Source organism: Falco cherrug, chromosome 1 (assembly GCF_023634085.1).
Source record: "Falco cherrug isolate bFalChe1 chromosome 1, bFalChe1.pri, whole genome shotgun sequence".
Taxonomy (NCBI): Eukaryota; Metazoa; Chordata; class Aves; order Falconiformes; family Falconidae; genus Falco; species Falco cherrug.
The window spans coordinates 3,922,665-3,947,609 of NC_073697.1; the positions used below are offsets into that span (position 1 = coordinate 3,922,665).

A 24,945-nucleotide genomic window follows, 5' to 3' on the forward strand; every position below is an offset into this window, starting at 1 on the left:
GTATTTAGGCCTTTTTAGTTGCTGCTGAATAATGAATTACCTTGTGCTGACTCTCAGAGGTTATTACTTTGCTCTGAAGTAAATAAGGAACAAAGTTTTTCCCTTCTGGAGTTTTCTTTGTTCTCTTCCTCTGCTTATTTTTTCCTCTTAAACTCTTTGTTTTCTAGGCTTGCTGGGTCACTTCTCCCCAGTGTTGCCATACTGAGTGCTAGTGATTCTGTCTCCCTCCACTTTCTTTCCGGAGCTCATTTTCCTGTTCATTTTTTCTTTATACTACGTTTCTGCTCTCTTAGGTTCCTTTGCCTCTCCATCTTTTCATTACATATTCTCACCCTCATTCTTTCTACAGGAGCACAGCACACTATTTCTCTCTTTCAGTCTTTGTGTTCTCTTTCTCACTTATATCTCCCTCAGCCTTTCTTCAAGATAAAACACATCTTATTCAAATCCACCAAATTAGAGGCAGACATTTCCTCTCAAGATCACAGTTCATGCAGTTCCTGCAAATTGTTCTTCCCAAGGAGGAACAGAAATTGTCAGTGTAGCCCTGCACCGAGTTCCTCTGAAGAAGCTGTTCTTGTTCACAGAGCGGTTTATCCAGTGTCTTAGCCCTCCCTCCTTGCAAGTTTTGTTTTTCTGCAGGGCCTGCTTGGCAACTTAATAGCCAGCACAGCCCCAGGCTGTATGCGTGCATAGCCAATTTACAGCTATTTTCAGTTTTCTGTTCTGGAGGTTTGCAGCCTTGCTGTGTGGAGGGCTTCCAGCAAGCCGAAATAGCTGTGGCTCCCTCTCAAACCCTCAAACCTTCATCCCCTCACAGGGAAACGCCACCCGGAGAGGTACCCATTCTGCTCCCATCCTTAGGGAGTGCACCATCTCTTGCTGCACGTACAACGGAAGGGACGGGGTGTTCTTCCCCGCCCTCCCCGGGGTTTCAGTTTTAAGTAGTGGCAGCAAAATTGTTACACAAACATCAACCTCTACGATTAACCAGGACCTCACCGAACTCTTTTTATCTTGCTTATTTTCCTGACTCTTATTGCAAGAAACTTCTATAATGAACATAAAGTACAGTTATTTATTGCTTATTCTGTTCTCCAATGAAGTTGAGATTTTTAGATAGACTATGTAAAGTAACTATTAGATTACATCCTGTAGTGATGGTGGGATATGAGTGTTCTGTTCCCCTGAGCGATGCAGAAAAATGCCTGAAGAATATGCGATATATTTTTACTGGTCTTCCTTTTTCTCCTCCCTTCACACAAACACCCACCCACCTTCATTTGTAATTTAATTCTAAAATGTAGGGTTAGTTAGTGACTTAAGGAGGCTTTTTTAAAATTTTAGTTTGTGAACTGCCTGTCTGACAGGTCATCTGTTTCCCACTCCCCCTTAAAAATGCTGACTTCAGATGCATCCTCTCTAGTTTCTGTGCTGGAAGACAGCCTTTTAATATTAAGAAGTGAGTTTCTAGATATGATGACCTGAAATGTCCATGTATTAAGAGTCATCAGTTTGACTAATGGCACACCATGGCTACAGATCATCCTAAGCACCTCTTCAAAGTGTCATTTTTCCAGCTCAGTTGATTTCTGACATATCTCACTTTATCAGCCATTGAAGTGGAAATTTCATCACTCTTTTATGCCTTTTGAGTTTTTCTTAGTATTTGTTTGTAATAGGTTTTATGGGTGATTAGCTGTGTGAATTGTGAGTATTTTTTGTGGACAGGAGAATTTCTTAATTTCTGCATATTGAATTTAGGATTTTTAATCTACTTTTTACATGTACCAGCTGAATTTGCTTTTGTTCTTTTGCTGTTAAGGGGCATGCAAGAACTATACCTAGTGCAAATTGTAACTAATGTAATATTTGATTACTAAAAAATTCCAGATTAGGAGGAAGTTATGATTAAATCAAAATGGTGACACTTGCAGTAACGTTTCGTTGAATGTGTATTCAGCAGCACTACTTACACGTTATTTTCAGCAACTGTTGTCAATGCTGAGAATAGGCACTGTCTTGACTTGCAGCCCATAAAATTCTCTGCTCTTATTTTAGACAGGAGTTCAAACCTGCTTCTTCTCCCAAAAGTCTTAGGATTCTTTTACTGCCTGTGTTTGTGGCAGTGTATCATGAGAGGAAATTTGTTCCCAAATTAAGCAAGCATTCAGAATGCCCTTGTATTTAGGGATCAGTGAGGAAGGAACAATGATTCTTAATTCATAATAATGGTAATTAATAATAAAAAATCATAGTAACTAAATAATAATCAGGCTTTTGAATGCAGCTGGGAACACCGTCATTCTTAGGAATGCCTAGATTGTTAGACTTAAGTGTTGGGAGGGAAGGTTTTGGCATGTTAATACCCAAGTTCCTTCCCTGGCTAAGCTCTGCTAGCCTTGGGGAGGGAAGAAGGGCTCTGCATTGAGCAGCACGCTGCCTTCCGTACCGTTCCTTCTCCTTGTGAGACACTAGGAGAGCTCTTGTTTGGCCTTCCCTACAACAGTATTTTGTACTCGGTTACTGTTCTTCTGTAGAGAAAACTACAACTTTAATCCTTTCATTTTGGAAACCTTTTCTGTTCCAGTGCTGTATATATTAAAACAATTTTTTTTTTAATTATTATTATTTGCAGAAGTAGTTCTGTTTTTGCTTTGTTTTGAGATGTCTAAAATGGATATACAGATTGAAAAGGAAAATAATACACGCTACAGTAGATCCATAAATCAACCCAAGCAGACACACAATCTTTTCTATACGGTTATGTCTTTGTTTTGGTAACATCTTTTATTTCTTACCTTTTTACTACTTCGTGCCTATGTGGCTTTTTAGGTATCAAAGGGCATAAAATATTGAGGTATATTTAGACTTCTTTATCAGTTACCTTGGCATTCACTGAACCAGGTTTAATGCAGAAAGAAGGTTCTCCGAGTGGGAGATGAGGAGGGAGTGCTGTGTACACTTGGCAGGATTGCTATCCTGGTGCCACACTGCGATAACCCTTTGGAGAACTCAGAGTTGAATCTGCTGAATTAAATGCAGTATCTTCCGTAATAGTTTAAAAGGCCTGCAAGCGTGCTAAACTTGTAGCTGGGTGGTTTAGATAATACTCTGTAGCATGACCCTAAAGCCTCATTTACATCTTGGCAATTAAAATAGATATTATATTTTATGTCTGTTGTACTTTTTCTATATGGCAGTGTAGGGCATTAGTGTTGAGGATTTTTTTTATTGTAAAAAAGGTAAGAAACTAGGTGTTTGGTTTTTTTTTTCCTTTTCACTACAGTGACTTTATTTCACGTTGCCATAGGTGATTAAAAGGAACTGCTGAAAGGCTGTCCTGGGGAATTTTAAATGCAGTGTAAAACTTCTACTGCTGCATCAATCAGCTTTGGCTGTATCTGAGGCTTCAGTCATCGAAGCTCCCACAGTGGCTTTGACCCTTGTGTGTGGATGTGCCTTGTGCTCTGTTTTGGTGTTTACACTTGGGCTCTACAACACATAGAGAAAAAGAAATAGTTTTGATAATTTACATGTTTTAATTTATATTTGTACGTAACTTACCTGGCTTATGTAATTAAATATTGTGCTAAATGTGTTAATGGTGACAGAGGTCTTCAAAGTAACCTGACACATAAGGTAATGAGCTATGTGGTCCCAATGACCTGGTCATGTACGAGAAATGCTTCTCTGGTTCTCCTGCTTCCCTCCTAAATTAAGTTAAAAGAAATAATGTAGGTATGACTTCAAAAATAGGCATCTCCTCTTTACAGTTTTAAACTGTGTTTAAAATTTGGAGTGACACTGGGAAAGTACAGCTTGACTGAGGCTGCCGTCAGCTAAGGTACGTACACGAGTGGGGTGGGCATGACTATGTAAGAGCTGTCACATCAGTCTGGTGATGAGCATACACACTCCTGTTTAATCCAGCCAGGAGCCTGTGACTTTGGACAGATCACTGAAAAGGTCACGGGAGATCCTGATGCTCAGTGACACAGATGAGCATCCTCAGTTTTTTATATTTCGAAAAGCATTAGACAGAAACTTGAAGTAGTGGCACGCAGCAGTGAAATGTTTTTTGATTTTCTTCAGTATATGCGGGCCATTTCACATTCGCGTTGTAATACAACATGTAACAGTTCTTAGCATGGCTATTTAGATATCCTTTTGTGAGGGGGTGAGTTAGTAGTTCAATAGCTTTGTAAATATTGCTCTATGAAAATTCATTCAATTGGAATGAAGCTGTTCGATGGACCATAAATATTGGCGTATGGGTAAAAATTACTTGCAGATGAAGACAAGTGTTTTTGTAACATGTCACAAAATAAATTTAATTTTGTTTGGTTTAAAATTTTAATCTGGTTTGACAAACTAGTTCTGTGTTCCCTTGAGTTTGTGCGGTGCTCATTACTGATATTTTGTCTCAGCTTCTAAAGGCATAGTAAAAGGAGGCTAGTCTATGCATTCAGGTAACTCCCACTGGGATGCAGCTTTAATGTTATGGGAAACGGAGAAGAAAAAATGAAATATGTTTAAATTTGTGCAACAGTGGTTCATTTAAATCTGAAGGTTTGACTGGGAGAACTTGTTAATATTTTAACTACAATGATCTTTATAAGAAAAGAGCTGAGCAGAGGCAGTAACTGACAGTTGGGTTTTTTTTTCTTAAAACATTTTTCTCAACAACTGAAAATATTTCTCTGAAGTTGTGGGTGAAGGGTGTGTGGTTTTGTTTTTTTTTTTTTTTTTAAAAGGGGGGGGGGGGGGGCAGGAATTCATGATGGGACAAGTAAGCCCTGCACAGTCCTGAGACTGCAAAACATCACACTGCAGTAATGAGGCTTACGGTTCAGATATTGTAAAGCAAGTTCTCCCTCTGACTTATCTTTGCTGGCTCACTACTTAAATGTTAACACAGGTGTCTGTTTCTGTATTCTGAAAATAATTTGTGTTCTCTCCTTTTGTTTGTGTTCTGATCACGGTAAAGAAGGTTTATTTGTAGACAGATCGTTGAGACAGCTTTTATTCTGTCTCCTTTTCTCAGATATGTGTAGTAATTCACTGATGAAATAATTTCAAATGCATGAGCCTGAGGATGTTAAGTGTTTTCTAAGACTTGCTGAGACATACTATTAATTTTTTAAGTTAAACATTACTGAAAGTAAACAGGCGTTTTGTTTAATGACGGATCAAAAAGATCAGGTTCTTGAATCTTACAGGATTCTTTTTTTTTTTTTTTTCTTCCCAAAATGCCCACAAAAAAAAAAGCAGTAGTCTTCATTATTGTGCCAGTGTAATCACTGTTAAAGTGTCTCCATAATGCGGTGCGATTAAACAGCTTGTATTTTTTTTAACCTTTTCATTCTTTGCCTGGAGAGGCAATAGATAACCCAGAAAACTGCCTTTTGAAGTTTTATTGAATTCATTGACTTCTGTGGGAAGCAGATCAGTACTTCCTTGTGCTACAGCATAGATTAAGTCTTTGAGGATTTTACCTTGGTGTAGTAACAAAGTATTGTGTAAGGAAGGGTTTGGGGTTTTGGGGTGTGTTTTTTGGTTTTTTGTTTTTTTTTTTTTACATTATAAAGGAGCTTGGGAACTTGGGGGGAAAATAAAAATTTTTTCATCTTTGATGATGAATAGTGCATAGGAGTTTTCACATAGCACAATTTAGAGACGTTAGGAATTAGCGGCCTTTTAAAATCTTGAAACACATAGATGGAAGGAGAGATACGCTTCCATATGAAGTCTTTACACTGCAAAAGAATACCTCTGTGTGTCTATTAATAAAGATTTTTAAAATCATGATTAAGTTTAGTGTTAATAAAACACAAAGTTTATAAAATGTCTAGAAAATTGTTTTTACGTGGAAAGAATTTGCATTCATTAGTCATCAAATATTTTAAAATCTGAGTGTTTCATATATATGAAAAATGTGCTACATGGGCATGAGGTCATAAATTTAACAAACTATTATGTTTTAAAACTTCGGTTTATCTGATCATATACAAATATTTCCATTTCTTTTTAACCACTTAATATTTGAAATTACAATAAATATAGAAGAGATGGAAGGCTTTGTAGCTTTGTCTTTTCGTCTAAAATGAGATTCACACAAGTCAAGAAATGCAAGGGCTTTTTGGAGAATTTCAAAACAAAGACCAGTTGCCATTCACTAACTTGAATTACAGTTCTGTAGTAAATAAAATACTCTTTAAAAATCTACTGACAGGAAAAAAAATACTCTAAAAATCTAATGACATCTAGGAATAACAACAAAGTAGTTTGATATTAAATGTTTAAATAGCTGAAGGGTTCTAAAGCAGCCTTGGTTTTGCTGAACAGTGTGCAAACGGAGTTGGCTCTTGCTTTGTGGTATGTGATGTAAACGGTCATTTTAATTCTCCATCGCAAAGGACTTGACTTATAGTACTTCAGAAAACCATCAGTTGTGCTGTTTAAGTACTTTAAATTGAGGGGAGCACCCGGGAGAAAGTTCTCCTTGAGATAAAGGAGAGAACCCTCATATATAAGGTGTTAAACAAAAAATATCAAGGCCTCAGTTAACAGGTGCAGTTGTGAAGTATTAAAATCATCCAGACTGATCTTCATTTAGATGTTTTATCAGCTGTTTAAAGATACAAATTATATTCTTTATTTTATTTTAACACAACAACAAAAGCAAAATTTCCAGACTTTTTACTCTCACTAATGCATTTATTTTGGTTAAGTGTGCAGGACCCAAGAAATGAAACTGAGGAGCCTTGCTTTGAAAGCAATGTGGAATGAAACAGTAAAGAAAAATAAATAGTAATAGAAATAAGATTCTTACTGTAATATTCCTTAAAAACTTGAGGAAAGGAAAACCTATTTCTGAGTGTCATTTACAAATCAAATAGCTCCTTGCTTTCTAGCGTAAGTTATAAAGAATATGCTGACATGGAGCAGTCTTCCTGCATATCACCTATAATGTTTTTGTAGCTTGCTGTGAAATTATGTGTATATGTTCTTGATGAGAACAATTTTCTTAGAATAGCTATGACAGTACAAAGTTGTATAAGTCTGTAAATAAAAATCAGAAGTTTTTGACAAGCAGAAGGAGGTCAGACTTGCCCTTAAAGCCTGCATCATTCTAAGAAAAAAAGAAATCTTACCTACAGATAGACTTTCTTAAAGATAAAAATATGGGTTTTTTTCTTGCCCAGTTCTCAGTCTGCTTTTGAACTTATAATGTGTTGTATAAAAATGAGAAGTATTATGTTGTTGTTCACAAGAATTTCTTTGCTGTTGTTTCTGATCGGGGTAGCTCGTGCATGAAACTCTTGAGAAATCTTGCAAATGTTACGGAAGTGCATCTCGCCCATCCTTGATCAGATTTTCCTTTCTCTTCCAGTTAGGAAGCAATCACAGCAATCAGAGAACATTGTAACACATCAGCCGTTGTCTTTCTAATTTTGTTATAGGTGAATGTAAGCTGAATGTAGAGAAGACTTCCGAATAAGCTGGACTGATGTGCACAGAGAAGGAATGAAGTATGGATGTGAAGGAACGTAGGCCTTATTGCTCCCTGACAAAGAGCAGACGGGACAAGGAACGGCGCTATACAAATTCTTCTGCAGAAAATGAGGAGTGCAGAGTGCCTACGCAGAAGTCTTACAGCTCCAGTGAAACCTTGAAAGCTTTTGATCATGATTCCTCTAGGTTGCTGTATGGAAACCGGGTAAAAGATTTGGTCCACAGAGAAGCAGATGAATATACCAGACAAGGTAGGCAAGGTGTTTTCATTAAGAGTGTATAATCCTTTAGTACTGAGTAACAAGGCGTTATTGCTGTGGGAAGAGTACGTTGTTACAACAGTTCCCATCATTTTTGGTAATACTCTACACACATGGTACGCTTCACTTGTATCTCCCTAAATGTTTTATGAAGGTGGGAAGGCATTGTGTGCCATCTTTGAAATAAATAATACATGACGCACAGGAAAGTTGAGTAAATGGCCCGTGTTGGGCAATGGGTCAGTGACAGCATTGCAGACTCAAGTGTGAAGTATTCAGGCCTTACAATTTAAAAACTAGACCCCCAGCATAAATTCAGCTCATTAACAGATTGCCTAAAAGTTTGACACTCCAATATACCTAAAATATAAATAGCGTCAAAATGAATGAAAATAAGCAAATACAACTTTTCCAAGAAGGTTTGGGGAAACATAGCGTGTGTGGATGAGCATACAAATAATTTGCCAGCTCAGTGCCTTCATCGTTTAGCTCAAAAGGATAGTAACAGAGCACTATACAGTGAGTAAGGTGATTTAGTTGATGATTAACGCATTTGGGTTTGGGGGATTTTTTTAGTGGATGTATGTGGTATCTAACCAGATGTTAACAGGTTGCTAGAACTCACTGTTGAATTTCTGAATCCAGAGCTGGAGAGACATGAGAGATCTAAATTTCCACGGAGATGCTCAAAACCTGACTGGGTATGGTCCTGGGCAACTTACTGTAGCTGACCGTACTTAAGCAGAGGGTTTGGACTAGATGATCTCAAGAGGTCCCTTTGGACCTCAGTGATTCTGGGAGATTGCACTTGGCTCCAGTTAGAGTTAAGCACTTATGCATCACTTTTGGATTCAAAACTGTCGTCTCTGGAATTGGCGTTTTTGTTTCCATGACTAAGCTACTTAATGAAAGAAGAGGGGGGAAAAAAAAAGTTATTAAACATGTGAAGTACTGCAGCCCAGCTATCTAAAAGGATAAAGCTAGAGCAAGAGCTGTCTTAACCTGTGCCTCAGTGTTTTGTATAAAGCTATCTTCTCTTGTATGAGGAAACGAGTAGATTTAGGGATAGAAAAAGAAAGCTTCATCCTTGTGAGGAAGTCCATAGTTTTAATTTTAGAAATGTTTAAAAATAGTTTCCCCATTGGTGTTTTTTCTTTGTTCCAAGTAGAATAACATTGCGTGAGAAATAGAGTTGGGCAGATGGTGTTGACTTTTTTGCCTACAAATGTTGCAAAGGAAATAAAAATATTTTCTTAGGCTCATGTAACTGAGGCTTGCTGCTACTGTAGTCTGCTTTCTGCTGTGTATTTTTGGTTTCTGTGATTTGTTAAAACTTCAGGTCATCACTATCTAGTTTTTAAGTCATTAGTTACCTTGATCTCATTACTTTAACGAGGTAAAATCAAGAGGAAGTTTTCTAAGACTTGTACTGTAGACACTTTTCTTAGCACTAGTGAGAAAACTATATCAAAATAGGCACCATTTAATTAATTAATAAACTGTTGCCTGAATAGAGTATTATTCTTTTTAAATAGCAGTAACACAATGGAAGAAGTTACGTAGTCTGGCAGGTCATGTATGATGGTGTCCCAAGGCTTGCGACTTTTTTCTCTTTAATTTTCCTCAGAAAAGCACATAGTATTATTTAGCTAATACTTAGTGCCCAATATGCAATAAATGAGGTCTGTAGATCTAAAATGGTAGTCTGGGATTGTTGTCTTCACTTTTCAGTGGCCTTAGCATTGTCATCTGTGCGCATTGATTTTCCTCGTTGTCCTTTCAGGGTTTTTTTTGTATGGCTTATTGGTTTCCTCTAATGCGTGCTGGTTTAGCACCTTTGGGGACTACCTGCAGGTTTGATAGGGTCAGGTTATGAAGGGCTTGTTTTGCAGTCTTAGATAGTGTGTTCCTTTGATTCAGCTTTGACCGCGAGAATTTACTGCTTCTGGCGTTGGAGGCATTTTGTGGAAAAGGTCATCAAGGTCGTTCCAAAGGTTTGAAAATAGGTACAGGGAAGCGTGTTTTATATATTATTTTTTCCCTGTGTCTAGAAATAAAGTGCAGATACGCGGCTTTGTTGACAGTCTAATTACATTCTAGTCTGCTAAATCAACAGGAAATAAATCTATAAGCAGAAAAGGTAAGATTTAATAAACACCTCTAATTGGAAATTAGTTCTTGAAATTAATTGTGACCAGTGTTTCACTTTTTTTGCCCAAACTGTGTAAAATAAGAATATCAGATTTCTAGTGTCTGCTGGAAAGCTTCTGGAGCAGTTATGTGAGTTTCTTGAGTCTCTTAAATGGGGCACAATAAAAAAAGGATAGTGTGCTTTTATGGCTGATATTTTGGGGTAAAGCCCTTCAAAGCTTTCTGCTAATGAATCGGAACTTTCCCATCTCTTCTTCCCGAGTTGTCCCAGTACACATCTTTTTGCTTCCTGCTTCCCAAAATCCCAGGGTAGGAATTTGGGAAGGGATACTGCCGTAGGAGATAAAGCTACCACTGAACGGGGCACACCTATCCCAGGAGATCTTTACTGTGGAAAGGAGGTTCTCCAGTGCCAGTTACAGTCACAGAATCTCTTTCCTCATCTGTTGAATTCCTGTTGCTTGAGATTAATTGCATAAATCAAAATAAGAGTCTAAAAATATGTATGTTTGTAGTTGTAATTCTAAAATGGGGATTTAAAACATACAGTAAAATATTTGAACATGAAATTATGTAACTGGGATTGTCTTGTTAATTTTGAAACGCAGTTTGCAAGACTGGAAGAGCAGGTATGCGTGTTTAGAAAATTGTAACTTCATCTAGGCGATGTGCTTTCAGTTAACATTAGCGAGAGGTAAGACCTACTGGGGTCTCCTTCCCTTCTTCTCAAGCCCCTTCATCTGTTGCAAAACTGGTTTTGTTTTTAAAATCTTTAGATGAGGATTATTTAGCTTACTATTTTTGAACCTTCTAATTCAGTTACTTATTTTCACTTTGTTGTTAATCCCCGCATAAGATTCAAAAAACCTGGTAAGTCTCTGAATAATTAAACTCAGCACAGAGCCATGTAAATGAAGACTGTGAGGTTCTTTTCTTTAAAGGTGTTTTTAAGGTAGATACTCAACTTTACATGGCATGTTTGAGAATATACCTAATCTCATTCTTGGCAATGGATGAAGCACCATGAAAAACTTTCCCAGTTGTGATGATGTGATTGTTTGCTGTTTATGCATTGGGGAGGAAGAAGACACCTATTTTTTTTACACTTTGAAGTATCCAACTATAACGAGCAGCCTGATTTAAACGTACAACTTCTGTAATTGAATTCAGCAACCTGAATGCTTGTATTTTGGAATATGCCCAAGTATCTTGCTGAATTTGGGATTAAAGCTGACTGTATAAAATTGAATTACTCTGTTGTACAGAGAGGCATTCCTGTGTTTGCAAAACTAAACTGCTGTGTGAAGGGGTACAAAGTACATAGGAGACGGCTATGCAGAATTACCTGAAAGCATGACATGAGTATGGAGTGGGAGGGAATGATTCTAGAAGTATAGAAAGTAAGGAGTATTTAAAAAATTGCATTTGGAAAAAATAATTGGAATTAATAAAATAACAACATGACAGTAATTTGAAGGAGATCGTAAATCAGACCTGGACTCAAAAGAACTGAAAACCTTTTCATTAAATTAGTAAGAAAAATACAGGCAGACAAAACCTGTATTTTACTTACCATCAGATACGTGTTAAAGGGTAGAGAGGAATGTGCAAGACCTCTTAAGTAGTCATTTGTTTCATTTCAAAGCATTTTGTTGTTGCAGAACAGTATAATGACCCTATAGGGTGATCCACATAGCAAGCCAGTGAGTTTTGGCACAGGAGCAGGAGGCTGACCCATGAGAACAGGTGGCAGGATGCACTGCAGATTTGTACATGTTCATATTTTCATACAAGATAATGACAGCACTGTTTGTAAACTATGTGAATTGAAAAGCTGAGCTGCAGGACACATTTTGCTACTATAAGACCTGATGAGGGAGTGTAGGTTTTGTTGTATTTTTACTTGTTGAAAGCTTGAGTCAACTATGGTTTAGCCTGTGGGTAAAGTTATTCGGTCTTGCTAGCTGGTGCTGAGAATGAGTTCACCGTATTTATCAATCAGAAGAATTCATTGTCAGCTAAGCGTCAATACAATTCATCTTCATGCTACCCCTTTCGGTTTTGCAGGAGAAAGTACTTGTAAGCATGGGTTTGTACCTTTACTCCTGGAATGCTTAAATGTCTAAATTAGATTAAATGCCCTAGTAACTCTTTGGAGCTTAAGAAGGGGGGGCTGAACTTACCAAACCAGCAAAGCAAAGAAAAAGAATTTCTTTCCTTCACAATATGCTGTATCACTGATACCAGCTTGTTGAAAAGCGAAGCCGTGTGCAGTATGTTACAGTGCGCGGAGTATCACAGTTATCGTTCAGCCGCCGCTCCTGTGACAATTAGATTTAGGTGCTAGGAAAATCTCACCATTCAGCAAAAGAGGGACCTGAAACGGTGCTATATATGCTTCGGCAATTTAATTTTATTATGTAAGATATTAAACACTGTCAGGCATACATTTTTAAGACTTCAGAAACCTGAAACATTAATTGCGGCTTCTATCCTAATGTAAGATGACTCCAAAGTCTATTGCTTTTAAATGCTAGCTGCTCAAAATGAGTTACTTGGATAGCAAAATGTTTAATCTTTTTAGTCACCATAAATGTCAACTGTAGGATTAAAGGATTTAATTGGTCATGTTTTTAAACCTGAAGCTTCAGTACTTTAAAGTGACCTGTCTGAAGCAGTGGAAGGATAGGTGTTGTAAGACCATTTTTCACCCTCTGCTACCTGTGCCTTACTGGTGAGCTGATTTTGACTGTTGAGTAGGCAAGTGATTCTCAGTAGAACTGAGTCAGCCTGCTTTGCAGATTATTTACAAGAAGGCGTGAAATGGTATATAAGTGACTTTAATTTGCTCATCGCGAGATCACAATCACCATTCAGCGGTATGGCGAGGGCTGTCTCTCAAAATCCGAGGCAGACAGCATAATCAGTGTTTTATATTTCTGGTTGCAGTGCAAGGTGTGTCCTGATTGTCATCGTGACAGATACTTTTTTTGTTATACTAAAACATGGCCACCTGCACTATCTGCCTCATTGAAGTTGGTAACTTCTGTAAGTAGCATGCAGTGCCAGTACGATCTGGAAAATTTTGTGGCCTTGAGTTAAGCACATAACCTTCTGCCAGAGGTGGCTTTTTTTCCCCTCTGTAATACAGGAATAATACTTACCCACCTCACGGGCATGTTGGGAAGATTAATTAGTTTATATTTCCAAAATGCTTTGAAGATGAAAAGCGCTGTAAGTGCTAAGTAATATTATCATCTTTCATTGCTATACTAGTTACTTCTTAAAGCAACAATAAGAAGTTAATTGGTTTTCAGGTTCCAGGTGATAAGGATCTGTTGACTTTTAAAGTTATTCTATTAGCTACAGAGCGCGGTACTAAGAAAAACATTTCACTTCGATTAGGAGTATATTTAGCTCACGCTCAGTGATACGCACACTTGCTCTAAAGTATTCATCTAGTGGAAATTGGCCCCTTGTGGGTCATGGTCTGTAGATGAGCTACAGATCTGGAGACAAAGGGCAATTGTGATTCTCCAGGGAAAAATCAACCTTGGTTATTGACAGTAGAATGCTTGATCAGGCATTTCTACGCAGCCTTGGTCCACAGAGTAAAAAACCTTGTCTTTGAGTAGTCCACTTGCAAAATAAGAGATTTAAGTTCTTGATCATAATGATTAAGGATTTATAAGGTGAGCAAGGGGTCTTCGCGAAGACTTTCAGCCTCATGGAAAGGAGGATACCGTAGAAGGTCTGCAATTGCCCTGTATATTGCTTTAGCTTACATACCGAGATGTACATGATGCTGCTGTTCATGATGAAAACTAAACTTGAGGACTGGGGAGACAAATGGATCACATGCAGGGCTAGGAAAGGTGACTTCAGCGTGTTGACATCTATGGAGACGATAAAGCTAGAAGAGTGTGCCGTTAGAGATGGGGTGACGGGGGGAATGGAAGAGGCTGCAGTGTACCGTCTGGCCCGTACATTGATTTAGTACTTAGGGCTGAGAGTCAGGGCTGTAGGCCAACCTGTGAGTGATTGCTTATTCCATTACTGGCAAATAAATGCAGAAAGCGAAGCAGAGATGTTAAATAGGAATAATTTCTCAGAAAGTTCCTTGATACTTTCTGAAATTAGTTTGTAAAGTGTCACAACTTACTGGCTTGAGAGCCGGTACTCGGCGTTACTGAGCTTATTAAAGCTGAAAGAGGAAATAGCAGAGCCAAGGGAACACGTTTACCTCAAGTTTTGTGTTTCTACTTTTTTGCTTTGCAGTGTCATAAATATCTCAGACTCATAAATCCTTGTCTTCAGCCTAATGGACATTTTGCTAGGAAATCTCAATTAAGACAATGCTACGCTACGTGTATTATGGGGTTTACAGAACAGAAACCCTTTTGGGAGTGTGTGACGGGAAGAGAGAGTGTGAGAGGGGGTAAAAGAGGTTTTAATTTCTGCATAAATCCTTGGGTCTGTATTCTCTGTTGTTTCTTGCACTTGCCTACAGCAACAGGCTGAGTGCTTCATTCTATCCACGCACTGCAGAGCCGATTCCCATGCATGTGGGATACTTCTTTATGAAACCCTACAAATAAAATACATGGGCTACTGTGAATAGGTGTGTTGGGATTTTTTTCCTTTATCTCACTGAAGAGCCTGTTGAACAAATCAGCTTTTCTACCATGCCGTGAGACATACCCCTCTGTGGGTCTGTCCGTTCACTTGTGGTGGCAGGCGTGCTTTTCCCTCATGGAAAGGCATAAATAACAGCAGACTTTTCTTTCCTCCCCATATGGAGGAATAGCAGTAAGCCTGAGCTCTGTTTTGGGTGCTTCTCTTCATGCTGCCTCCTTCCTCCTCACCTTCTTTCCCTGTTTCAAGCTGTATGTCACGTCTTTAGCATCATACTGACCTTAATGTGGCAGTTCATACCTGTCAGATCTGGTTGTAGGCTCTTTGCAGACTGGATATCTATCATCTCTACATTGCTTACCCTTGGGTCATATTTTCTCCACATCTATCAAATTTAGGCTTTATTCGTATTTTGCAATAAATGGATGCTGAGATGTTGATGATTTGGTCCCAGGATCCAAAGAGGGCCCTAAAATGTCTATACTGTCATTCTGGTCATGATCAAGACTTTGTGTTCCTTGCTGCTCATGGAGTTGTATTTCTTTTTTAAATCTACAGAATCCTGGGGGTTTTGGTTTTTTTGTGGGGTTTTGGTTGGGGTTTTTTTTCTCCTTGCAGCCCGTGATCTGGACAGCTATGTTAGTTTCTCTTAATTCAGTTTATACATTATGTAATCATAGTCGTAAAACCTGATTTTTATGTAAAATCCCCAAATTTGGAACCGTATTGTTTTAATTATTAATACATTTACTGAAACATGATTGCTGGTGCTGTAGCTTGAAGCTTTGAGTTGTGCAATTGTGAAACTGTCTTGAGCTGACTTTAATCTTACTCTGCGGTAACTTCAGGAGGGCTTGATGAACAGTCCTTTATCCTTATACTGGATTAAGAAGCGCTTCTTATGTTCTAGTCCGTGGATTAGTACAGAGGATCCCCTGCCATCCTGAAGCCTAACAGGGAAAAAAATTACAAGTCTCCCATACTGCACGGAAGAGTCTGCATGTTTTAACCATAATTTGGAAAAACAGTTGCAGGAAGATACTGTGTTTCATTCACCTTGATTTTGCTCTGTTTCTTAAAATAAAAACTTCCCCAGACTAACATTTCAGTCAATGTCGTCTTCTGATTTTGTAGTTTAATGCCAGTAAAAATACACAGCTGGTTTAAATATCAGGTTTGAAATCGTTTATTTCCCACAAATGTGTGTGGGTTCGTCTTTCTAGAATTGACTCAGGTTTTGAGTTTTACATACAGCTGTTCTACCAAGAGTGGCACGGCAAGCGCAGCTCGGAGAACTCACGGTATCTGGCACTAACTCTTTCAGAAGTCACTGAGACCATGACTTAGCTCCCCATACGCTTTTGAAAGCTCATAAGGGGTGGCGAAACTGTATGGTTAATATTTACTCAGAATAACGAGCACCTGAAAATTATATGCGCAGTTGCTAAGATTTAATATAATATAATGCCATTTGTTATTATGTATTTTACTGGATATATTGGAGAAACAACTGCTATTCATACAAATCTTAGAGCTCTGCTCTAAATCAGATAACGATAAGAAAAGGAGGTTAAGATGGAAAAGGGAATAGAGCGGAAAGGTCAAGAAAGAGAGATTAAGAGGTGACAAAGGAGGAGGTTGTGATAAGTGAAGAGAAAAACATAGGAATTAAACAGGAGAAAAATGTGATAGAGTGGATTAGGAAGGTTTAAATTTAACAGATAATTTTCACAAAAACAAGATCAAATCAGGATGAAGTCATAACAACGAAATACCCAAATCATGAAGAAAAAAATGTTAACGTAGGCAAAGCTCATTACTTGTTCGTCTTCACTGCAATTTCTTGCATCCTAGCAATCAGAGCTCTGCAAGTTCAGCTTTGAAAACTCCTTTTTAGTAAATATGTTGTGAAGTTCGTTGTGTCAAAATGGTTGGTATCACATCTGTTACTCGTCCTATCTTTTGTGTAATTGTATTCTACACACCTAATACACTGACTTCTGGAGACAGCAGTTGTGCACTTCTTATCAGTATTTTATAGAGCATCCAGGGCATCTGTTTTGCTGTTTTTCTCCTTAAAATATCTTTGTCCTTCCATTTCCAGCCAATCTGTTGTCCTGCTGTGCATTTATTTCCATTTCAGACTCCTTCCTCTCAGGATCTTTCCTTACGAAGGGCCACCTTTGTGCCATACTACATATGCCCCAGGAAATGGGGGGGGGGGGAAATTACTTACAAAGAAGTGTTACATATTTTTCCTTAAGAAACCAGGTAGAATTGGCACTTGAAGGTGGATGATGTTTAAGATCCCTTAGAATTGTGTGAAATTCTTGCTAAACCAGTCCAGATCTGCTTCGATCATCTAGGAACATTACCCCAATGTTCTCAGTGGTCCTGTAGTGACTGGCTAGTGCCCTGAGAACAGAGGGGACAGTTTTGCTGCCTACTGTTACCTGCAAAGAAGCTCCTTTTTCTGTCTTTGATTAGCACATGAATGAACTCTGTGTTTTTTCAGGAATTAGGACTGTGAACAGGCAGTTGGATTTGCAGTTAACCAGCGCTGTTCCTTCATAGCGGTCATGTGTATGAGTGAGGAAGGCAGGGCACTGCTGCATCAGGTCAGCAGTCTTGAGCTCTTGGCTGTTCAGAAAGGATGAAGCATTGCAGAGGTGCGCTGCGGCGGCGTGCTGGCTTCTGCTCTGCAGAAAGTGTTCAGAGGTATTGAGCGTGAGCTCCAGGTAGGAGCTTCAAAGAAGGAAAACATGCCCACTATATAGCGTCTAAACATGGATACAAAGGGAAGAACGTACTTTCCCCATATCAAAATAGCACCAAAAAGCATGGTCCTTGCAGAAACACTTCGATGTCAGTGTCGCTTATGCAATAAACTATAAGCATTGTATTATGAGGGCATGTTTGTATGCAGACAGAAAATATAAACCTGAGAAAAACATTTTCCTCGATTGCTTTCTAAATAAATTAAGCTTCTTTTTAATTAAAAACAATTATAAAATCAGAATGAAGTAGGGAATCCAGAAAATGTAAGGGAGAGAACTGGTTCTTCTAAGGACCGTGATCATAGTTTGGCATCTGCATAGCTTTAGTTGTTTCTCAGCTTTTGTAAATTGAGTATGAGCGGTTTTGTCATGTGTTATCACAGAGTGTTTATGGGCAAAATGTACTTGATTTTTGAATGGTACAGAACTGTTTTGGTCAGACAGAAGCCGGCAAGATACAAAGGAACAATAGATTAGAGAGGGGAGTGACAAGTAATAAAGAATGCAGAGAGAGCAGTCATGGCATGAAACTTCATCAGAAGCTTAAGGAAGAGCAAAACTAGGCAGAGTTTTGAGTACGGTCTCGGATGGGTTTGGGACCTCTGCCGTTTTGGTACTGTGCCTATCCCGTTAGGACAAAACCAAAGTCAGCAAAGGCACTCAAACTATAATTCTTCTGGTTTAAAATGTAGGGACGTGGGTGTATTTTTATGCTAACAGGTCAGATGCTTTGGAAGCTTTTCAGGTTTTGTTTTGTTTTCTTTCCTCTTTTCCAAAATAATCTATTTTTGCTAAAACCTGACTTGTTGACTTATGAGTGATTAATGAATTACGAAGGACAGTGCTGGTGTCTGGAGATGCTGACAAATTCTCTCTTGGCTACTCTTTGTTCATTCCTTCAGTTTGTTTCTTTCCCTTTTTCATGGTTTTTTTTTTTTTTTTAAGAAAATTTCTTGTGTATATATTCAGTATAAATCCCACTTAGAGGAAGGACTGACAACTGAAGAACCGTGGGGCCTTTTCTTTTGTTTAGTAGTCCTCTTCAAAAACCCATTCCCACAGATAACATTTCCAACTTGAAGCTTAAGTTATCAGGGATGACTTTTGAATATTGTCCACAACTTAGTTGAAGGAAACAAATGTGGCACAAATGCAGCAGTTTTCCATTTAATTCCACCTGTTAACTTCTGACTTTCTAAAATTATATATAATTTCTGCATACCTCAGACTTGCTTATATGCAGTATTTGATTAAAAAAAATAATTTACATTTCTAGACAATGCAATCTGTGATTCTGGCAGAGAAATATATATTTATATATGCACACATACACTCTTTAAAAAGAAATTATATCTTAAAATTATGTTGTTATACTTTTTTTTTATTTATTTAATGTAGTTCAGGAAGTACACCAGTAATAGTGTGTGGATCATGGCTTGCACAGAAAGTGGTTGCAACGTAACAGGTTGATGCGTATGGTTACTGTTGGCAAGTGCCGTTTTTAACAGTGATTGCTGCACAAGCTCCTGAAAGTTATTTTAGAGTTATTACATTAATTTTGTTCTTGTCTGCACAAATGGAGGGTGTCAGGTGTCCTTACACTACCCATAAATTGATATTGCTAGCCAAGAGAAATGCAGTATCGAATGGTAAAGTGGTAGTAAACAGTATTATTGTCAGTTTTTAAAACCTGACTTTATGATACATCATCCTAAATAGTCTAAAAACCCTAAAGGGGTCTCCAGAACAAGCCTCCTTGAAATGTTGTGTCTGATTTTTTTCCATTTTACACTTCATGCTTTTTTAAAGGAAAGCAAAAAAAAAAACAAACCCATAAAGCATTATGCTTATCCGTTTATTCTGTATCTACATTTTCTTCTCAGGAATTAGTTCATTACAATCGCCGAGTTGTTTTTAAGTCTTTATGAACTGTTGAGGCACTTATTGTCAGCAGGAGAAATTGCAAATGTGTGCACAGTGTAAGAAACCGATGATTAAATCCCTCACATTGAAGTCATTCCGGAAAGGTTAATTAGAAACTCTAAGAACCACAAGAAAGAGAACATCCTCTCTTCATACTCTTTTTTTTTTCTTTTTTTTTTTTTCCACTGAGCTCCTACAACCTCCTTTTCAATTCTTATTTTTATTTCATAATATTGTTCATTATCAGGTAAAAGTCCCCAATTATTCTGCTGCCCACTAGATTTGCATCCCAGCCATGTTCACCTTTCCCTGGCTTCCTGTTTTCATTGCTCAGCAATCTTAAGATCATGTAAATTTTTTATACCGCATATGTATGATTTCCTTTAGGATATAAATTCCTACACAAATACATATGTTTTTCCATGTCAACTTTTTGGTTTGGGTTTTGTGGGTTTGGGTTTGGGTTTTTTGTGTGCGTTGGGGTTTTTTTTTAGTGTGTTTTTCATTTGTGTAGGCAACTTACACGGAGTGCAGTCCTCTTAGTAAGGTTCTTAGGAAGGCTTTAATTCAGAAGATACTTTAGCCTGGTGTTTCTAAACCTGTTAACAAGATTTCTGGGCTATGCTGTAAAACTTCTCAGTGTAACGATGAGCTCTAATATAGTGAATGGGATGAAACAGCAACATACAAAGAAGCCCCCTTTTCTGTGTTGGCCCTGTGACATGCCATTTTGGTTTTCTTACCACTCATAAGAGGGGGGAAAAAAGAAGGGAATATTTTACATGGAGGCAGGCTGTTGTAAACTTAAAGTAAAAAATAAAATCCATTAATAGGTGGTACGTAGTATGTGAGACCAAGTCTTCTAGAAAGTGATCGTGGAGGATGTTGATAAATGCCTGAAGTAGTTTCTTTTAAAAATAATAGTTTGATTAAGAGGGGGAAGAAAAAAAAATGATGTGTGTGTGTGTGTGACTCTGTTAAAATTGATACACCTGCACAGATCTCTCCCTGAGATTCTCTTGAGTGCAAAGAGGCCCTTTCAGCAGTGGGGGGAGCGTGGGGCTACGTGGTGCAGGCTGGCTGGGGAGCTGCAGGTTGCCATGCTCACCCACTACAGCAGGTTTAAGTGTGACTCGAGAGGCAGCATCTGTGTCTGTCCCTGTCCTTCCTCACCTCCAGATCTCAGCACCATGGTGTTATGGGGACCATGGGCATAACACCTGGTAGCATTGAAGTCAATGGCAGTTTTGTTGCTGACTGAAGTACCCAGTCTTCAGTCAGAAATACCTCTTTCCTTTGCATTTTGCTTCCCAAAACCCTGTTCTTAGAACCAGTAAGATGCTGCATGTGCAGCTGTGTATACACATTAGCCACTTAACGTGTGCGTAGGTACACCTATAATGCACATAGGCTTCCTGTATATTAGGTTCTGATTTAAGGCAACTGTTTGAAAATGCAGTCACATAATAATGTACCACACACATAAAACCAGTGTTCTAGGCTGTCTTCCTTAGCGTATGTTTACCAAAATGCAAAATAAAAAGCATTTTAGACACTTTGCTACTTTCCGCTGTAACCCTATTACCACTGGGTGGTTTGTTTGGCCTGTTGCTTCTCTGATTAGTTTTAACTCACAAACCCTGAAAATCCTCATGGTGTGACAGCTTTAAAAAATAGCAAGATACTATCCGTGTGCATGGTAACCCCCTGTTCTTATACCCTTCACACCGTTCAGACGCAGTCATAGATACACTTACTCCTTTCATGTTTACCTCCCCAGCTGTATTTTTGTTCAAATATTTATTCACAGCTGCATAATAAATACACTTCGATTTGTACCTAAGTTTAGCAACTGTTGTAGTAACTGATTTTCATTATTTATGAAAGTCATTGGCAGAATTCATTTCTGGTTCTGGCTGCAAAGAAACTTATAGCGACAATTTCATATGACCACGGCAATACAATAATTAACTGGCTCACTAAAACAAGTCAATGGCCAGGGCATTAACTCTTAAATAAATTTCAGGAATTATTTACACTTCTGTATTCACACTTCTGCAATTCTATTACTTTCAGATAGATAGGATTCTGTTCTTTTTTTATTATAAGCTTTAATTATGTTGTGTATTTTTATGTTAAATGACTAATTTTGGAGAAATTAGGATGCCTGTTCAATTCAAAAATTGAATGTGTGTGTTCTGATTTGTTCCTGGAGCTATGAAATAACTGTGGCTAAGGTGGAAAACCATTATAGGTATAGGCATGCAAATGAGCTTGCCAAGTGTCTATATATCATAAAATGTCTTAGATCTATGGACATAAAAGTAGGATGAAGACACAGCCATTAAAAAGGCAGTCATTTTTGAGTGTCACATAATTTAGGCACTTTAAGTTATTGAAGTGTCATGAGTTTATTGCACCTAATTTATTAATACAATCATTTGGGATTCACTTCTGTCTCTTGCTGTGCCCCAAAACAGAGGCTAAAAGTCTGTTTAAAATGCACAGTCTCTGCTTCAGCTGTAAAAGCCTAAAATGTTTCTGAAAATATGGAGGCGTGAAAAATAACAACTTCAGTGTAATCCTTGCAGGTAACGGGTGGTGTTTGGTTATATGTGTGTATTAAAGTAGGCCAGAGAGATCCAATAAAAACCAAGTGAGTTTGGTTCCCATTTAGTTTTTCCACTGCCATGCTAGGTGACATCTGTATGGGGAAAACAGCCTGTTGCTTTGGCCTCTAACCAGGGTGGGCGGGGGGAAAAAAAAAAAAAAGTCTGACAAACACCTTGTTACTGCTTTCACACTTTGAAAACCTAAAAAAAACCAACAAACCCACCCCAAAATTGTCATTTATTTTTAATCCTTTCATGTGCTGAATTGGCTTTTCTTAGTTTGCAAGTTCTGTTCTGTTTCTTTCCTCCCCAGGAGCATTTTTGATGTGTTTAAGCAGTTGACAAAATAGTGCTAAGGTGTAGTATGAATGAAAGGGGCACCACAGAGAGCTAGAGACAAAAGAATCCATTTGATTGTAAAACCTGCAGAGTTTTGACAAAACACGTTGTGCGATACCTGAGATAATTATACTCTTTGTAAAGAGTTTTTACTTTTAGGTTCTTTTTTTTTAAAAAAAAAAAAACAACAACCAAACAAATAAAGAAATCTCACCTTTTTGTTATCTGTTTTTTCCCCTAATCAGGACAGAATTTTACCCTAAGGCAGTTAGGAGTTTGTGAACCAGCAACGCGCCGAGGACTGACATTTTGTGCGGAAATGGGGCTCCCCCACAGAGGTTACTCTATCAGTGCAGGGTCAGATGCTGATACTGAAAATGAAGGAGTGATGTCTCCAGAGCATGCCATGAGACTTTGGGGCAGGGGGGTCAAATCGGGGCGCAGTTCCTGTCTGTCGAGCCGTTCCAACTCAGCCCTCACTCTGACTGATACCGAACACGAAAACAAGTCCGACAGTGAAAATGGTAAGTTCTTATGCATATGCCCATATATAAATCAATGTTTTATTTGCTGTTTTGGTTGACACTCAATAATTTTAAATCATTAAAGGAATGGCCTTGAATTACTTACCCTTTTTTTTTCTTCCTCTTCCCAGAAAAGTCAATATTCAATATCAGTCCTAACTAATGCAAGCTTTTGATGTGATGTTTTAGCTGTAATTGTGAAAGAGTTTAATCACAAAAAAGATTAACTCTGTTTTCTCTCAGGCCATGTCACCTGTTACCCTTTGGGGAGCAGCTAAGTGGTGATAAAGTTGATCCCCAAGGGCAGCCTGCAATCAAAGGTTTCTTTCTAAACTTTTCTTCAAGACGTCTTGGAGAAGTTGTAGAATTGTAGAATGGATGAATGAACGCAAATAATAGCTTATTAACAGGGTGTATGTGATTGGAAAACAAATCTGATCGTGCTTAAAACTTCATAGTTGATGAAAGCAATTGGAATTGTGGTGAAGAGGGACATGTGGCCTTTGATGTGCCTGTGGGACTGGATTACTGTGCAATTAAAATTGTGGAAAAAAATAAAATAAAATCTGAACATCACCTTTGTAGGATGGTGGGGTATGACCATTGTATATTTAGGCTTAGTGTTTAAATGAAAAGAGGTTAATACAATTCAGTGATTCATTTTTGAAGCTTTTCAGGTTTTTTTTCCTCCTCTTGAGGTTAGGAACAGAACCTGATGTGGTGTTAAATGCTAAATGCACAAATCTTAGAAAACACTTTATCTTTAACTTCTTTTTATTTGCAGAAGATTTTCAGCTTTACTAAAATTAAAATGATTGTTCTATTAACTTCATGACTTCCTATATGACAAATGCAAGAAAAGAATAAAGAAAAATGAGTAAAGATGAAAATTACTGATGGCTGTTGCCTGCAAGTCTACACGTCATTTTATTAATAAAGCTCTCTTGCTCGGCTGTACAAAAGTCAGAGCCATTTTATTTCTATACTCTGGTGATAGCTGTTACACGTTGTGAGAAACATCAATGCGGGTGTGTATGTATGGTAATCCTTGAAAAAAACCAGCCCCGCCCCCAAAAAAACAACAAAAAACCAAACAACCCAACAAACCCTGCACTTTTATTTTAAACTACAAGCAATAGGGTTTAGTCCTATCTATTTATTATTTTAACTTCTGTTTGAGAAGACAAAACCAAAGCTGTATTTTGGTATTATTCATACTTGTTGTCTTTCCTCCGGTGGCTGATTCTAACTGAAGATGCCTGTGCAAGACGAATGTCGCAGATGGGATCCTCCTTTTTTATGTTGGACTTAACGCTGCGTGGTACCTGAGGAGACAGCTCTCAGTGTTCGCAGGGGTCTTGTCTCATGCTTGGAAAACTTGTTTTGAGTCAGAGGCACGTTTTGAAAGAGGAGGACAGGAATACTTGCCTATTTCCTTTTAGCGGTGGGAGTTTCTGTTGGATGACTCTTGATGGCAGCTTTGCAGTCTAGAGTAAGTTGTTGAGCAGTCCTGTGATTTTCCTTTTGAAAGGTCTGTGATGAAACAGATACTAGGCTTTTTTAAAACCCTCCATTAATATGAAAATACTGAAAATACAGATGTATATATACATGCACGCACACACGCAATTTCCTTATGGGAAAGTCACCTCCAAACAGGTGACTGCTTCAGTAGTACGCTAGGTTTAGTATACTTTTTTATAAACTTGATATTCACAATTTTTAAAAAAGCAAAATGTCTGATTACGGTATGCCAAAACCTCCTCCACGAGCTTAGAGTTTTGTTTTATTTTTTTCATGTGAGAGAAGATTGTGAATTTGTTAGAAAAGACATTACTCTGTGCTGGTTAAAATTATGCAAGGAATGTCTGATGTTTGATACAACTTCAAAGAAGAGTTTAGTCACTAAAAAGGATTACAGTTGATTTATCTATTGATAGGGAGGCCAGCAGTCCAGCTTAAGTAGGTACTGGGACCGCTGTGCGGTTAATGAAATTTTGATGGCTTGAGAGTCCCCTAGGGTTATGAAACATATATAACTCAGACCATGTCATGGGTCACTGTTTCAGTGGATATGTTATGGAAGTGGTGGAAAGCTTAATCTTCTTTGGTATTTTTCTCGGCGTTTTTGTTTCCACTGAACATGGACGATTTGACTGAGAAATGATTTTATACACATTGGAATTCAGCATGTTAAATGCTCACA

At 38.0% G+C, this 24,945-nt stretch overlaps 1 protein-coding gene across 7 annotated transcripts in view; it reads left to right on the top strand.

Moving 5' to 3' along the window:
* Nucleotides 1-7,471: 7,471 nt before the first annotated feature.
* The window catches only part of TENM3 (teneurin transmembrane protein 3), a 323,373-nt gene continuing 305,899 nt past the window's right edge, over nucleotides 7,472-24,945 (top strand). For all 7 annotated transcript variants that reach the window (XM_055714055.1, XM_027814146.2, XM_055714069.1 and 4 more), the window contains exons 1-2: nucleotides 7,472-7,769; nucleotides 22,461-22,739. In XM_055714055.1, the coding sequence (XP_055570030.1) occupies nucleotides 7,538-7,769; nucleotides 22,461-22,739 (511 nt within the window). In that variant the 5' untranslated portion in view covers nucleotides 7,472-7,537. The remainder of the gene's footprint in view (nucleotides 7,770-22,460; nucleotides 22,740-24,945) is intronic.